Raw genomic sequence first — 18429 nt, forward strand, 5'->3', positions numbered from 1 at the left:
CACCTATAACTCCATTAAAAAGACTGAAGTATTGCTAAATTTTTGTGTCAGAATTCCTCAAGACATATCAAACAATTTTCATGTAAAGAAATGGCACAATAAAAATCAATTTCTTTTGTTTTTTATTGTTTTGTTAATTTCTTATTTATTTTATTGTTTTTTCAACCTTTTGTTTTCTGTTGTTTTTTTGCCAAAATTTGTTGTAGGCACTTTTTCAGGATTATCTACACTAGAATTGATTAATTTTAATGGTTAAAAGTTGAAATAATCTAATTTATATCAATTTAACCAAAAAACACAATTTGCATTCAATTTGCACACGATATCATGAATTTGAGCTGTTTTCGGGTTGACATGCATGTGCATAACATTACGTAACTTCAGAACGGTGTACCTGGATGTCGCAAATTTGGTCTCAAAATACAGTAAACCTCGGATAAGTCGACGTCGAGTGAGTCGAAAATCACTTAACTCGAAGCAAAATAAAAAGTCCCGATTTTTCCCTATGTATTTTCTCTAAGAAATATTTGGATAAGCCGAAGTACGAGAGTCGAATTTCGGCTGTGTCGAAGTAAAACATTCAGTCCCTTTTGTACAAAATACACGTAGTTTACATCACTTGAGCCGAAGAAGATTTGTCTGGCATTCTCATTACATTTAGAGGAGAACAAAAAAATCGGCATGTCGCAGAACCCCTTCCCTGGCCTGCTGCAGGTAAGCATGCACACTCACCGTACCGCTCTGCACGCATGTCGAATACATACACATGTATACATGTATACACACAGCACATCGATCCATATACTTTATCCATACACACAGCACATCCATACTTTATCCATATCAAGCCAGAACTCCTTGGTCAACCAATCGCTGCTTTAATATTTTAGTGACAGGCCAAGTGGGCGGAGCTTGTTTGTGCGTGCCCGGCTGGCTGTATAGTTTTGTTCAATGGAGGTGGGATGGGCCTGGGAGAGTGTTTGTCTCGGGGTAGGTTGACAGAGATGGCTATACCTATGTTGCACCATAGACATAGCACATGCACATTGCCACATTAGCGTAGACATTCTCAGAACTACGTTTAACTACTAGTATTGATACAAATTCCATGTTCAATTTAGAACAAAATAACATTATCTTCAAGAACAGACAAATTTGAATGCAAACGCACACACGCACGCACACACACACACACACACACACACACACACACATGCATGCAAATATACTATAATACATGTACATAACTGTGAGTCGAAAAAAAATCGACTCTCGCGAGAGTCGAATTTCACTTAAGTCGACGCATTTTTGTCAGTCCCGAGAGCTTCGACTCATGCGAGGTTTACTGTATGTGGAAGACTTCAATGAAAAAAGTTGTGAAACGATGCAGCAAAATCTTTGCGCGTTGCGGAATCGTGGCGCGAAACGTCGAGGGGGGGGGGTCAATTTGAACCCCCCAGTTAGAATAGGGTTAATCTCTTTTTTTATTTGATTCATCAAGTTGGATGTTTGATTTGCTTTTGTTTCTTTGTTTGAATATTCAGATTGCAGGAATGGAAGCTAACGGAGTTTGCTGACAACTGCTACAAGTTTTCATTCCTGTGTGACTCACTGATTGTTGTTGCACAATATGGTGAGTTATATTTCATCAGTATGAAAGATGATGATTTATTCATCTTTTTTTTTTTTGGTTGGTCTTTTATAATGCAGTGATTTATCATCATTATGAAGCAGATTGAACTGTACAACAACAAACATATTTTCACTTTCTTAGTTTCTCCGCATCTTGCATCCCAGTATGTCTGGTATCACAACCCATGCAATTACACAACAATGTTGTTTTTTTTCTTTCTTTCTTTTTTTTAAATCTACTGAGACCAGGAGAAATCCCACTGATGAAAGGTCTTCCAAGTTTTCAGAAGTTTTCAGAGTTGCAGCCTTGACTTGTTGAGAATCTTTATTTTCAATGTTTTTGTATGGTTTCCTGTCTCTCTGACCATGTTTTTGTCATATCACAGTTAGAAGAGACCAGGGTCAGCCTTGAATTACCAGTACCCTGTCCAGTTCCATCCTTTGCTCTCATTAATGCTTGCGGCATTTGTATGTCATCTTTGTCCTATGTGTGTCGTGATCTACATGTTATGTTGATGTGGTCTTCTTGAGACTAGATAATGACTCCTCAAGTGTCCTCCAGATGCAATAAAGTTATCAATAGTTAGATTTCTATGGCTGCCCAGTGCTTCCTATATCCTGTGACTGCAAAATTTCTGTCTCTTTTTACTTTTGTCTTGTTTCAGAATATAACCATGAAATGTCATACACTGTACATTTCTTGACCACTGTAAACATAATTGTACTTTCTGCTCTCGCCTGTGTACACTATGATAAAAACAGGTGAAGAAAAACATTCCTCATATATTGCCAGTAACAAACCTACTTTCCCAATGATTCTGCTTGAGTAGTACATATATACTCAGTAATTTCAGTCAACTGTTTCTTATGTTAATAGTGAGCTTTAGATCTGTGTTGCTAATGTTAAGACAACGCTGATTAGGCCAAAATGGTGTTCTGCACATGCACAAGACAGCTGATTCCATTGTTCAACCTGGGATGTTGCGTCATCTTATCGTTTGCGTCGCATATCTCAAGATCGTTTTAATGACTGATATAGATCACAAGGAATATTCCAATACTTTTTTAGATCCTCTTCTCCTTTGGTAATACTTACCTTCTTCATTTCTGTCGTTTAAATAAGCTTGGGGCTATCAAATTCTTAGTTTTATCCATTTGAAGTTAAATTGGTATAGCGTTGATGTAAGGCTCTTGTAAGTAATTTCAATACTACTATATATTTGTTATACTTACGGTTTAAGGTGCTCTAAAGATCACAGAAAATATATCATAACTTGCACGAATGCCACTACAGAAGTATCTTTTAAGAACTATAGATTGATAAGGATGTACTGATCCGACAGGGTGTTATTTTCTGTTTTGTTTTTGTTTTTTCTCGCGGCAAGCTACTGTATACGCCATATATTTGGTGAGTCTAAATTTTCGCGAATCAGGACTTCCTGACAATTTCTAAGTGGTTAAATTCACGATCGTTGAGTCCTGTACTGAACGGAGAAATGTATACCTGTACGTCACATTCATATCAGCATTAGAGTCAATATTTTCACGTGTTTTTAATTTTCGCGAATAGCAGCTGACTCGCAAAATTCGCGAAAATAAAAACCTCGCAAACTATTCGGCGTATACAGTATATCACGGGTTCATAGCTTGGAGAAAATGAAGATTGTTGAATGACACACTACTAGTCAGGTATGTCAGTTTTCAAGCCAAAGCCTAGATTCAGGCCTTGGTAGTATCAAAGTTCAGGCCATTTTTGTGTACACAGTAGCTTCATTTAGATGTATGTGTATTTCAGGCCTTGTCTTTCATTCTAACTGGCATCCCTGTACTAGTACTTACTGCCCGGCTGTTAAATGCTTGTGGCAGTATTCAGCTGTATATGATATGTGTTATATTTTTGTCTTTTGTATTTCTCTTATTTTGTTAGATGATGCCACAGGGGATGATGCGCAACTGTCTGGTCTGAAAATGGAGAGCAGACTTGCTGGTGAGTGACATATCAGAATAAGATAGATACACCCTTGGCAAGTACGGATATAGAAATTTTATTCAGCATGGTTTATGTGTACTTCACATTTCCCCATTTTGAAAAGCAAAATATGTTTTTGCATGCATTTTGTGTTCTTTATATCTTTGGGGGGAAGGGAAGTCAGTAACTTTTTTCAGGGTTCATACAGGTCATGGAAAACCTTGAAAGTCATGGAATTTGGCCTAGTCTTTGAAAGTCATGAAAAACTGATATTTCCATCGAAAGGTCATGGAATTGCAAAAATTATAAAAGTTTATCTGTTGTTTGTGTGAAATGTGTATGTGTTCCCTAAGTTGCTTCGCTTTGATATGAGAAAAAAAAAATGTGTGAAAGTCATGAAAAGGCCATTGAATTCTAGCTTAAAAAGTCATGAAAAGATATGGAATTTAATTCATGAGAAAGAGTATGAACCCTGTTTTGGACTCTCATTGGTTCTCACAAACCACTTGTAAACAACTTTCTCTAATCATATGGACTTCCCATTTAACAGGGCAAGAACAATTTTGGGTAGAGTTTCAGTATAGATATTGAGGCTTTCCCCCACTAAACTGCTTCTCCATTGGGTATGTTAACTGTTTGTGGGTCTTCTTGGCCAAGCATTTCGAAGAATATTGACCTAGTAATCAGTTCGTTGGAGCTGAAGAAATGTCACATTTACCTCAGAATTGTCGGTATAGGTCTTTACCTTCTATTTAGTCGCATGTTTCTTAAAAAAATGTGTTCCTTTATAAAACGATATCACTGTGGTTATTGATATTCCATATCAATAGCACTTTCATCTGTGTGATATGACAATACTATGAATGCAGATCTGCCAACTGTGTATGTATTTATGATGATAGATGGAGTACCTGGTACCTGTTTTCTTCATCGATACATTTTTTACTAAAAATTTTTTTTTTTTTCATTGAGTTTTTATTGATCAAATTAACAAGATTACAAAAACATCACAGCAAAATTCGAAATGATAAAAATACTACTAATAATAAATAGTAACAAAAAATTACATCAAAAAATGAAGAGAATCAAAGCAAAGCAGCATAGAATAAAGTCAATAAGAATGTTGTACATATGCAATGGTACAGTCATAAACAATAATGTCGCTTCAATATATTAAATTCAGAGTGTTTACCGCAGTAACATACCTTTACATCATATGTCAAATCTCCATTTACGGAAATGAAGTACAAGTTTGATTCAGCTTGTGTAATATGTCCAATTCTCCCCTTTTTGTAACCCAAACTATGATTTCTGCCTAAGAATTGGTGTGTTTTTGTTTTTTCAAATTTATTTATTTATTTATTTCTGGTTTGTCTTATATATACTTGATACTTTGTGCACATCATATGATAGCTCTTTCCATTTGATCTGAAAATGTGTAAACTATTCAAGTACGGATGTGATATCAGAACTTCAAATGTTTGTTGAAGCCTTCAGCACCATTGCTCCTTGAACTTGTGACAGTAGTCTTTGATGGAAAGAAGTTTGCTTGGAAAAAAAAAAAAGGTGAACTACCAAAGTTTTATCACAAGGATTGATCCATCTTCATGTTCCCACAGACGACGCCTGTGCCTCAGCCCAGCTGGCGCACTCTGTGTTCTTCAGCAGCATCGATGACGAGAGACTAAAGTCCCTCTACCCCACCCGGGCTGCCCTTCCGCTGGTATGAACTCGTATCACTTTGTAAACCACTCAGTGCAGACACATTGGCTCGAATTCATGAAAGTGCTACAGTTGAAACCATGGTTTAAACTATGGGACAATTTGTATGGAGCACCAAGTGTCGCATGGCCTACTTCATCACAAAATCAGTCATTTCATTTACGAAATGACCAATTTGTTGACGATATGTTCATTTCGTTAACAAAACGATCATTTTGTCGAAATGTTGTCATTTCATCACAAAATGATCATTTCATCGATGAAATGACTGATTTCGTAGTGAAATAGGCCATGCGACACTTGGCGCTCCATACAAATTGTCCATGGTTTAAACCATGGTTTCAATTGTACCACCTTTGTGACTTAGGGCCATTGTCTGTACCGCACACAATGTCTCCATTCAGCACGTATGAAATGCGGGCTGGCTTGAGTACATCTTTTAAATTAGACCTCCGGATGATTTTCAGACTTTAACATTTGAACAACTATAACTTAGTTATACTGAGTGCAGAGTTTCAGAATTTATAGTGATGGGGATAAGGAATAAGAATGTTTTCAAAATCTATAACAAATTGCAATGAACAAGGATGATGACATGGCAGCCTCACCATAAGAATGCATGAGCTGGGGCTCAAAGAAGCAGAACAAAAGAAGAAGCCATGCATAGATTCTATACAGGTGAACTTGTTAAGCAAGCGGTATTGTAATGGAATGACACTGCTACATTTCTGAAATATGTGAGGCTCCTATGTCATCGACACTGTTCAGTGTAATTTGTTTATTTAAGATTTTCAGAGTATTGGTTTCTCTGCTCTAGGACCACAATAAATTCCACAAATGTGACTGTGCACCTCAACACGAACATAAAGTCGCACACACTGATTTTGCGTGAGGACTGAAAATAAGTGAAATGGGTCAACCTAGCCGAACTTGACTTTTTCATATTTTCTGAAAGAGCGGGTCTTCTTTTACATTATGCTAAAATTTGGTATCATAAAACGGGCAGGAAAGTGTGTTTTTTTAGCAGTTTATCTCGAACATTTTTGGTAGAATAGTGTGATTAGGTGTGTCTTTAGAATCCCTTTTTCATTTCTGAAAAACCTTGTCCACACTCTTCACTTTCAACTCTAATAACTTTTGAAGGGATAGTGCTACTGCTTTGAAAGTTGGCATTAATTATGGACAGAATGTGTCCATGAGGCATGCTTAATTTCAGTTTAATCTAATAATCCCTTCATTGTTGTTACTCTGGTGGTTTACTTCCTGTTTTTTGTCCCATTCATCGCACAGCCAGTACGGTTTGGTAAAGATTAAGCGCTTGAATAGACACTGTACTTCAGAGCCTCTTTTCTCAGTTCACACTTTTCCTGAGTTTGTGCTTTCTTTCCAATATTTAGATAGGTTAGGAGAGTCCATTTGATTTGAGTTATACATCATTTTAAAGCTTAAAGTCTGCTCTTTCAGAATATGGTCTTTACTAAAGATTCATGTCTGGCGACTTTTTGTTTGTTTTGAGGTGCAGGGTCACAAATCTATACATGGAACTGGCGATTTATGTACTTCGTGATATGAAGTTATGAAAATCGTCTGGAATGCCCCTTAATTCCAGACATAATTGACATGTGTTGACTGGTTCTTGATGGTGATACCTTCCACGCACTCCCACTTCACCTTCCCCTTCCTTGCCCTGGAATTACAGACATCGCAATTAATCCTTGAGAGACCTTTAAACCTCTCTGGAGATACGTCTCTTCCTCTTGTTTGTGAGAATCTGAAGTCTTGGCTTCTCGTTAATTATGCTCAGTGACTTCGTTTCATAATCGCTCTCTCTCTTTCTCTCTCTCTCTCTCTCTCTCTCTCTCTTTGACGCCAGCATTCAGAAATAGATTTAGGGATGTTGTATGACCTACTTGTATCTGATTGATTTGATCATGTGGTAGTAAAGAGAGAAAAAAAAAATTGAAAGTTATTATCTGCATGGTTTCTCAACTTATTTGAAAACAGGTCGGTTGACCTCAGATGAATAGAATGTAGTTCAAACCCAGATCTTCTTGATCTTTCCTCTTTCCCTTATTAGTACGGACCACGCAAGATGTGCTGACTTTAACACACTGGTTATTTGAAATACACTGTAGTAAAGCTCCCTCCCTAATGATTGTTGACATTTGGTCTAAGTTTCCTTTTGTTTAGAGCTCAGCCATTTCTCTCTTTTTTTCTTTACATGGAAAATTTAGCCATATGTTGATGAGGCAAGTTGTGCAGTTGAGCCAGATTTGCTTGTAATTTTATATTTTCCAGTCTTCAGAAAATGTGATAATAAAAATACACAATGCTGCTTTTGTTTCATTCATCACTATCATTACACAAAGCAACATCATGTCATGTAGAACAAAGATAAATGGTTTCTTATCTTCAGTTCTCTGATTGTGTGTGTTTGTGTGTGTGTGTGGGTGGGAGGGTATTGTCATTTTGTTGTATTGTTGGTCTGGAACAACATTTCCTTAAACCCCCTTTTTGTGTCTTTATTTTGTGCTCATCAAGAAAGCCACTTGATGGAAGATTGCAGTTCTCATTCACAGGTCAAAACAAAGTACCCTGCAAATCAGACATCTTGAGTTTGGACTGTCAAACCCCACAATGGGTGTGGAGATTACAAATTTCAAATTTCAAATTTAGTTAATTTCCACAAGTTCATAAAAAAAAAACCATACAGATAGACAAATTATTTCGGGTAAGTACATAATCATTGTTAAAATGTGTGTTTTGAAGATTGACGTAACAATTAAAATAAATGGTGGAGGAAATCAGCAGTAGGCCATTGGCCTTTCGAGGCTGATCCCATGAACAAATTTACAATATTGAAGCTGTATGTCATTATACACTGTAGCATGAATATGAAAGTGCCTTTGTAGTGAAAGTTAATGACCACTATCTTTCCCATGAATTTCTTCCCATCAGCTGATGCAACACCTTTCAGACATTGCCATCCAAGCCAGACTGCTGGAGGCGGAGTGCAGCGAGGTGGATTTCTGGCATCCTATTACAGTGACCAGAAACAGGTGAGCTCGCAGTCAAGTCAATATCCTGCAGTTTACCCTCACCTCAACTCAAGCTATTTGAAGTGGAGAGGAGGATAACCATGACAATTAGATGAAATATGGGGAATTTGGGGGAGTATAGAGGGAATTTGTTTTGCAGTGTAGTTATGGAGATTTTCTTTTTTCCTGTTACTCTCTGTACTCTCTGGTGAGCAGTAGGTGATACTGGTTCAATTCTCAGGATAGTTACTTCTTTTTCACTTAGTTTTCATTATAATACAAATTGAGAATATGATCTTATTTATGGAGAGTAACAGTCAAAAAAGGAAACCTCTTTAATTAGATGAAACATAGTCACTGCCATTGTGTGGTGGTCATTTTAGGACAAGTTAGAGAAAGTCAAACAAATAGACATTTCAGGGATCAAGAGCATTACTTCCCCCCCCCCCCCCCATCATTATTTACAGCTTACTTGCATATATATCTAATGTGCCCATTATAATTCTTTTTTTTTTCTTTTCTTTATTTCTCAGTTGAGATGGATTTCTGTGGGATTTCATGTATGAGTTTATAATAGATATGCAATATAAAGAATGAATACAATATGCTCACAAATGAAAAGGGTAACAACTCGTAATTTCTCCCAGAGTATGATCCACTTATGCTTTTTCCCTTCTCCCTTCCCAAACTCTCATCATCCATTCTCCTGCTCAATATTCTTTGCGTACATCCATTCACAAAATGATGGACATTCCACTCTTCCAGGCTATCGGTCAAGTTCTTCAGCGAGGAAGCCCACTCCATGTTCTCTGTCCATCTGGACTTGTTGCCGGGTCAGTACCCCGCCACGCCCATCCCCTGCACCTGTACAGTCAGATTCGGCAGCATCAGGTAAGAGCTGGTTGCCACTCCTAGCAATAACTTCCAGTATGAGGGTATTTTTCATTGCAGAAGCCCCTTTTCTGCTAGCCTCAATTGCTGTGTTCACAGAATCACACGTAACATGCATGAATGGCAGTAGTCAGAGATGGAATTACATTTGTCTACTATTATGCTTTGGCAGTGATAAAATGTCCCATCAGTTTCCAATTTTCTTTATAGAGTGCACAGAAGGATCTCTTTCCATGTGAAAATTCTTCCTCATCAAATCTTGTGCTTATGATTTTCTTTCAAAAAAAAAAGAAAAAAAAAGAAGGCATATCCAGATGCTTCAGCTTGGCATGCATGTGAGAGCTACTAGCCTTGTGGTAAATGACTCATTTGTAATTGCACTCACTTGTTTAATGTGTGAGGACCTCAAAAGAATACAGAATAATCTATTATGATTGAATCTTCTGTCCCCTTTGTTCAAAATAGAATGGTGGTGACGTTGATACACCCCTTTAATCCATTCCATACGGGAAACCTCTTGTACTAGGTTCCTGTGGCATCACCTCATACTGGTATACGGAACCTGGTATACCAGGTTCCCAAAATGTCTATGAGAGTTTCAGCATTCATAGTCTAAATTCATGTTTGTGATATACTTACTTACCAGCAAAGTGACTTTGTGTGATATACTCACCAGCAAAATGACTTTGATTGGAAGATTAGAGTTTCTTCTTTCAATATCTGGTATTCTCTTCTTTTTCTGTATAAAAGCTGTGTATTTTTGTCTAATTTACATTTTCCAATGTAGTAGTATTCTTGTTCTGCTACAGTTGTATACAACTCGTATGAAGATGTATGTACTGCCTTCCTGTGACAAAAGAAAGCAACTCTGAATTTTATCAAATCTTTTTTTTTTTTTTTTTTTTTTGGGGGGGGGGGTCCTGATTTAGAGTAATTTTGTATGCTCTACATGATGGTGAAAAAACTGAGGTCACATGACCCCTAATTTCTGAAATATAGACATATCAAAAGGGAGCAGCTCTACAGATTTCCTCATAAAACAGTCACATTTTAATTCTTTAACTCAGAAACTCATTCCACAGAGTTGCTTCCTTTTTTCATTGGACAGCAGCATAGCAATCAAGGCTGAGCTCACTAGATTTTGACTTTCGATGAACCCATTTGGGTGCCCTTGTAGTGTGTAACAAGAGTTTGCGAACCCATCAGCGGACGCTCAATTCATATCTCATGTTTAATCTGTATTTTGCACTGTTCGATAGCACTCGCAGTTGACCATGGAAAGGGGAAAAGTACTGCTTGTTTTCTTTCGCACAGCCAGATTACTAACCTGTATGTTCTTTCTTGACAGGCAAAAGAATCTAGTTTTGCGGAACTGAAGTCTCTTGAAGAATTGCGAGAGGAATGGGATATTAGACTGGGATATTTATTCTCTATTGGGGGGGGGGGGGAGGGTGTTGGGGGAAGCTTACCTCATGATAAAGAAAGTGATGACCCAGAAACTGACCTTGTAGTCATCAAGTTTTCATTGCTTACTCTACCGATCCAAATCCAGGGAGGAATCCATCTGTGAGGTCATGAACAGTGTCACCCCAGGCTGGAGATATGTGACCAGACTCGTCAGCACCATCAAAGATCTCGTACGGAATCACCACAGTGTTTGATCCTGATCGCGGACACGTGTTTAATGTACTAGAAAGGACTTGACATCTCTACAATATCGGGTTTCTCCTCAAAAGTGTTCAGAACGATGTTTTGCAAAGGAAACTTCATACACTGAAGGTTATACAGAGAGCAGAGACTGACACAGAGGAATGTCTGTTTGAAACGTTGACTTGATACCAAATCCTCAAATGATTCAGCATTCTATCTGGTTGAGTAATTTGGTTAGAAAAGGCACTTCTACTTTGATAGTATTTACATTTAACATTCTATATTGACAGCATGAAAGTTGGTCTTGTTTTGTACCATATGACTTTCATTTTAGGATATTTGTGGTAGGCAGTTGCATTTTGGGGAAGAAAAATGCTGACTCTGCTTCCATTATGACACTTTAAGCAAATAACAGTGTGGGTGAAATATATCAAAACAAGCTGATCATTTTTATGTGTAGTTCTAGCTCCTAAAGTATTGATACAGCAATGTCCATGCATTATTTCCACTTTGCCAATACTATTGTGTCAAGCCACTGTTTCAAGTTTCAAATATATTACCCTCCGGTAAAAAGATGATTATATAGAAGGTGTAATTATGAATCCAATTTCACCAAGCAAACTCAAAACATAAAAGACTTGGGAAGAATCATTTGAGGTAGAAAGGTTGGGTCATTGCAACGAGAGCTCTGCCCTCGTGCATAAATGATTATGTGTGTTTGAATTCAGTGTATGTATATCTCGTGCTTAATTCCAGACATTTTTTTTTTTTAGAGACAAGTTATGTAGAATTTCACAAATACCTATGTTTACTAATACTCTCTGATGCATACTACTTGCAAGAACAGCCATTGTCTGTCCGTTTGTCTGTCTTTCTGTCTCTGCCCCTCATACTCTCAGTTTCTTTCACTCAGTGACAGTTTGGTGTATACAATTTAAGGATGGTGTGATTTCATGGAAATGGAAATATATTTCAGCAACATAAAAACTGTTTAACCCTATATAGCTGGGGCTATTTTGAATTTGAATAGCGGGGGTGGGGGCCTTCTTTGGCCCCACAAAAGTCTTTAGAAATTGCCATTTTCAGTGACATTGGTCAGGAAAATGTGCTATATCCTGGCAAGTTTACACCCGATTTTGCAATAGGGTCTCAAAATGTGTACAACGTGGAAAAGAAAAATGTCATGAAATTTCAGTTCTAAAATCATCACAAAAAATTTCAAGAGGGAACTTATCTAGGCCATTTTCAGTGACATTGATCAGGAAAATGTGTTTTATAACTTGGCAAGTTTACCCCCGATTTTTGCAAACATGGTCTCAAAATGTGTACAACGTGGGAAAGAAAAAAGTAATGAAATTTCACTTTTAAAATTCTCAATAATTTCAAGAGGGGGCTTATCTAGACCCCCCTAACCCTAACCCTTACCCTAACCCCCCCCCCCCCATATTCCTCTCGTTGGTTAAAATGCCATTGAAACTGACGATGCTACACCTTTCTCATTAAGCAGCGAGAAAGGCATTATTAAGATACGTGTGTATGACTTGTGGTATGAATATGTACAAAATATGTGTGTGTGTGTGTGTGTGTGCGTAGACTGATTTTAATGTTGCAGATCAACTTTATCAACACAGGAGAGATGTGATAAATTTATGTTATTTTCTTCAGCAATTTCTCACTGCAGAAATCTTTAAAACCTGGATAAATTATGTAGGAAATGTATCCTGGTTGAATTTCTACTTTGTGTTTTGAGCTTTAGTTCAGTGCATACCTGGTACATTTGTGGACTTTGTTGCCCTGTTTTGTAAATTTCTTATATATATTTATGTTCATATGTGTTTTTAAGCAAAGTTATTTTTAGAGAAATCGACAATTCTTATACAAGTCCGTACATATAGAGTGTGTGTAACCTGAGTTTGCCTCAAATCCTGACAGAAATTATTGTAAGTATAACCTTCGGAAGGGTTTTCATGCAAAGTTAATCCACCTCCCTCAAAAAAGAAGAAGAAAAGAGTAATAAGTAATAACAAATTGTTGCACTTCACATTGTAACTATTGCTGTCGTGGTACTGTAAAACATGATATATTTGCGGCATGACATTTTCGTGAATTGGAGCTGACAGCCTTTTTCATGGCATGAAATTTTCGCGAATTGCCACTGGCGTTCATTGCCACTGGTGAAGACAAGAAATTTCACGAATCTTGGCGCACGCAAAATTCGCGAAATTAAAATGAACGCGAACATTCTTTGTTTTACAGTATATGTATATGTGAACAGGTTTAGACAGAATATAAATGATGGTCCCCATGGTCACATTTGCCTAAAACCAGAAATATTTGCAAATTTGAGCCGATGGCCTTTTCGCAGCATGAAAGTTTTTTTTTTTTGTTGTTGTTGCAAATTATGCCACTGACATTCAATGCATAATATAGAGTAGACAAGAACTTTCACCTGCATTTTAATTTTGTAAATCTTGGCTCTCGCGAAATTTGCAAAATTAAATAAGCCCAGCCCACTAATACAACATACTGAAGTATAAGACCATTCAAACAAAGATTCTACTGCCCTACCCTGACCTACTGATGCATGAAGTTCACCTCACTTTTTAATGTTTGAATGCTCAATGCTCCGATTACCAACACTGCACATACCAGGCTGTGTTTATCCTATACTGAAAAGGAAATATTAAATCTAAGATTTAGGCTTGCAGTGGGAGTAAGCCAATATTTGTCTCTGTAGGGATCATATAGAGTGATGTGGATGTGCCTGCCACAGTAAAAGGAGAAGTCCACCTTCAAATACATATGGACTGAGAGAATGCAGCAATACAGTATGAATAGTAGAATACATCAGTTAAAGTTTGAAGAAAATTGGACAATCCATTCAAGAGTTATGAATTTTTGAAGTTTCCATGCCGCCATTGCTGGATGAGAAGACTACTGCAGCTTTTGATGTCACATGCATAGAACGATATGAGGAAAATGTAAAAAAAACAACAAAAAACCCAAAACCCCAAAACAATAACAACAAATTATTTTCATTTTTCTGTCGTATTAAAAGAACACTTTACAATGTACTTGCCTCTTTCAGAAGGCAGAGGGAATATCCCTTTACTAACGTACGTCAATAGCAAGTCGAGGGAATATGCACTGGTGTAAAAAAAAAAATTGTGGAATTCTCTTTATATTTTCCTTACATATCGTTCTACGCATGTGACATCATACACAGTAGTAGTCTTCTCATCTAGCAGTGACTGTGAAGAAACTTTAAAAATTCATATTAACTTTTAATTTTTTGGGGGGCAATTTTCCTCAAACTTTACTGATGTGTTCTACAAATATTGCTGCAGTCTCTAAATCTACTTGTACAATATGAAGGTGAACTTGTCCTTTAATGTGGTGTTCAAATATCTGTTTCACCTTTGTTTACCATTTTTTTTTCTTTGCACTTATAATGTAAAAAACAAGAATGTATTCTGTAAATAATACTGAAGTTGTACAGTGTAACCTCATCATAACGGGGTCAGATATAGAGAGATACATACACGTGTACTGTATACCTGATACACGTGTGTAAATAATAAGGTAATTTTGCAGGTTTTTTTCACTGTTAAAGCTATAAAATGAGATACCCAAGCTGTTTGGAACTACTGAATTCTTTGTCATTGGCAATGTATGACAAAAAAGAAATCGGTAGTCCCACACAGCTCATTATGATGAGGGTCCTCTGTGATATTATCCAGGGACATGGCACTGTATAAAGATTCTCAACACTCACTCCATCGGAATGGCATTGGCACTTTGATTAAAGATGAATTGTAAATAAAATCAAGATACGTTTGTACAGACCTCAATAAAGTTGTGTCCAAAGCTGTTTCAAGTATTCTCCTGTGTAGTCCATGTGGAGCGAGGGGTGGGGAAGGGGATACGGGCAGAGGAAAACTACCAACAGGGCCATATTCAGTAGAATCAGACAAGATACATGTGAGAGCATGCATTACTTCTCAGAGCAGAGTGCAGATTTAAGCTTTAAAAAGCCCTGTAAAGGGGATGGCTAGTAACTGATCAGTGAGAATCAGTGGGAATGCTGGAGGATGATTGTTCCAATCCTTGTGGGATTCATTTAAGAGTACATACATGTATATCTATTGTGTGAAAATAATTTGCTTCAGAATGGTCTCATATTCAAGTAATATGCAGTTTAATGTTTCCAGGTTAGCGTGCCTGGTCAGTGACGGGGCATTAATCTGCACATTACTTGAATATGAGACCGTTCTGAAGCAAATAATTTTCACACAACAGCAGATATATAATGTACTCTTAAATGAATCCCACAAGGATTGGAACAATCATCCCTCAGCATTCCCACTGATTCCCACTGATCGGTTACTAGCCATCCCCTTTAAAGGTAGGGAATCCATTTGCATGCCTTAAATGAAGAGTTGTATAAATACAGTGGTATGTTGAAGAGAGTATCATTTTAGAAACTCCCATAAAGTATTGAAAGTGGAAGGTAACATTTAATACATTTTTATTGACCGTTAGATTTTGAATTGAATTTTTTTCGGGGCTCACCGTAAATTCCAGTACATTACTAGGCTACCTTTGCAGACCCATGCACTGCATGTGTGTCCATCATGTATATTTTGTGAAGAAAGTTCATCAAAACTTACAAACATTTCTATATACATTCTTGCCACACACTCTATATGTTATTACATCAGCTCTTATACTTTTAGATTTGTGTTTATAGATAAAACAAAACAAAACAGAAGACTGCAACAAAAGGGCTTAAGTGTGGCTGACACACAGAACTACTGAGCAGTTGAGTTTTGTGCATTATTCAAATTGTAGATAACTGTTGACTTCCAAATTTCTCAGCAGTGGCCTAAACAAGTCCCCTGAGGTTCATTATAATGTTTTGCCGCATTTTGGGAGGTCTGTAAAAGGTATCCCCTACCTTTAACTTTCTAATGTGGGGATCCTCTAAAGGGGAATGAAACCCAAATGCACACAGGGATTGAGTGAATGCAGCAATACAGGCGACTCCCATTGAAACAAAGTCCTTGGGACCAGCAGTTTTCTTGTGTTACATCAAAATTTTGTTATAGCCAAATACATGGAGTATACATAGTACAGTGTAGTACATAAAGATATGGGGGTGATAATTCTGGGACCTGAATCTTTCTTTGTTGTAATGAGAATTTCATTATAACTGAGACAATAGCGTTTGTCTTGAAAGGAGTTCATTGTATTGGAAAGACATTTTGTTCTCAAATTATGAATTTTTTAAGTTTTGTGCTGCCTTTGCTGGATGAGAAGATTGCTACAGTTCATGATGTCACATAGTTATGGAAAAGGATTTAAAATATAGAAATGAAATACAAATACATGTATGTACCACAAAATTTCATTTTTTTAATGAAAAGTACACATTCTCTCGACTTGTTACTGACATACATGTACTAACCGGAGGGCCAAACCCAAAAAACTCGCTTATTTAACGAGTGAGTTGCACTCTCTCTACAAACTAAGTAGACCATGCTTATTTTCAAGATTTTATTGTAACAAACAACATTCCACTGGTCTACCTCAAAAAATTTGTTGCGAAAGCCTCCAAATCCAAGATGGCGTCCAAAATGGCCGCCATATTTACTGAATTTGTTATTTGAATGATAGAATTCGACAGAAACATCAGATTTCAACAAATGTGATGTCATATGAAAGAGAATAAAATTTTCTACAAGTTGATACCATTTTTGTGGGTTATTGTGCTAACTGGATTGAGATTTTAAGGAAAAAACACTAATTTTTTGATATTTTTCTGAAAAAAGGAAAATCATGAAAATGCTTGATTCGGCATAAACCAGAGAATGACTGAAGGATTATCTTGAAACGTTTCAGGAATTTTGTTTGACATATAATTAATATTTGGAGAAAATTAGGGGTCAGTACCGCTTTTTGTTCAGGAGTAATAATGTCTCAAACTTGAAAACTCACTTTGTAAAAATGGGCACTTTAGTTGTGACAAGACATTGCTGGTCATAAAAAAAGTCTGCGCGCGTTAAGACTACTACACGCACCACTGGCACTGGCGCGTGTAGAAGTGCCAGTGGTTCGTGTAGTAGTCTTGGCAAACGCAGACTCTTGCATTGACAAACAAGAGTTTGTGCCTGCAAACTAACTTTTCATACCAAATGGTAGCTTAGGTGACGCTGATCGCTATTATTTCAAAGTGGATTGTTCTGAAGCAGATGAGATGAAGCAAAAATTTCTTTCAAATAGAGGTAGAAGCTTGAAACAACCTGGCTTTAGAAAGTTTCTAACAAAATTTGGATCAATCACTCAAAAAAAAAAAATCAAGATTGCAGGCCATGAAAGCTGACATAGTGTGTTTCGCCAGAGTAATGTATCATTTCCATTTTGATATAATTTTGTCTGTTTTGCTTATATGGTTTGTTTATATGGTTTTTATATAAATTTGAAAATTGTAATGCTATTTCAAACCATCTTAGGTTTTTATGGAGACATTGTTCAGAATGCACCGTAAATATTTCTCTAAAAAGTAAAAAAAATAAAATAAATTAAAAATGTTTACGAAAACCATGTAGAAATTAACATCTTTCCCATATAATCAATATTTTGAGAAAATTAGAGGTCAGTATTGTATTTGGTTCAGGAGTTGTAATGTCTCAAACTTGAAACCTCATTTTACATAATATCATGTTTTTACACGCATCTGTTTCCAAAGATGTCACAGAGGGTCAAATCCAAGTTTGTGCTTACTTTTCGAGTTCCACTCTCTCTATGAATAAGACCATACATAAAGTTACTAAGCGTACTAAGCAATGTGTCGTAATTACACCTCAGTAGATTTGTTACAAAAACCTCCAAAGTACAGATACGGTCCAATAGGGTCGCCATTTTATTGATTTAACATTTCTATTGATAGAGACATCGGATTGCAGAAACTTTGATGTCATGTGAAGGAGAGTATAAAAGCTTCCTAAAAGTTGATACCACTTTAGCTGTGTATTGTGATAAATGGGGGGAGGGGGAGGAAATTCATATTTTTATATTGTTTTGAAGAAAGAATGAAATGTAAAAATGCATGATTTACGTATTTATCAAAGAAGAACCGAATAATTATTTTGAAACCTGCGATTGTGATTGAGATCTACTGAGAGGAGACATAATTCATATTTATGGAATTACAAGCAATATCATACACTGTTGACACGTTAATATCTAAAACTAAAAAGATATATCAATGCATTATAAATTTTGCATACAATGTGTTTACATGGTCACATGTATACATGGTCACATGTAATACTGTAATGGTCTATTGACTTATAAGTGCCTGCAAACTATCTTTTCATGCCAAGTGGACAGGTAGGTGACACTGGTCGCTATTACTGTAGCATTTCATGGTATATTGTTCTGAGGCAGATTAGATTGAACATTGAACAAAAAGTATATTCCAAAAAGAGATAGGAGCTTGGAATTTGGCACAAATTTTGCCAATGT

The 18429-nt window shown here is 36.7% G+C and overlaps 1 protein-coding gene across 1 annotated transcript in view; it reads left to right on the forward strand.

The window, feature by feature from the left end:
* The window catches only part of LOC140236304 (uncharacterized), a 32475-nt gene extending 20990 nt beyond the window's left edge, over positions 1 to 11485 (forward strand). Inside the window, exons 16-21 of the mRNA XM_072316288.1 lie at positions 1545 to 1633; positions 3572 to 3619; positions 5221 to 5324; positions 8282 to 8382; positions 9127 to 9252; positions 10805 to 11485. Coding sequence (XP_072172389.1) covers positions 1545 to 1633; positions 3572 to 3619; positions 5221 to 5324; positions 8282 to 8382; positions 9127 to 9252; positions 10805 to 10913 — 577 coding nt within the window. The 3' untranslated portion in view covers positions 10914 to 11485. The remainder of the gene's footprint in view (positions 1 to 1544; positions 1634 to 3571; positions 3620 to 5220; positions 5325 to 8281; positions 8383 to 9126; positions 9253 to 10804) is intronic.
* The last annotated feature ends 6944 nt before the right edge of the window (positions 11486 to 18429 follow it).

The sequence above is a fragment of the Diadema setosum genome, chromosome 1 (genome assembly GCF_964275005.1).
Source record: "Diadema setosum chromosome 1, eeDiaSeto1, whole genome shotgun sequence".
Taxonomy (NCBI): domain Eukaryota; kingdom Metazoa; phylum Echinodermata; class Echinoidea; order Diadematoida; family Diadematidae; genus Diadema; species Diadema setosum.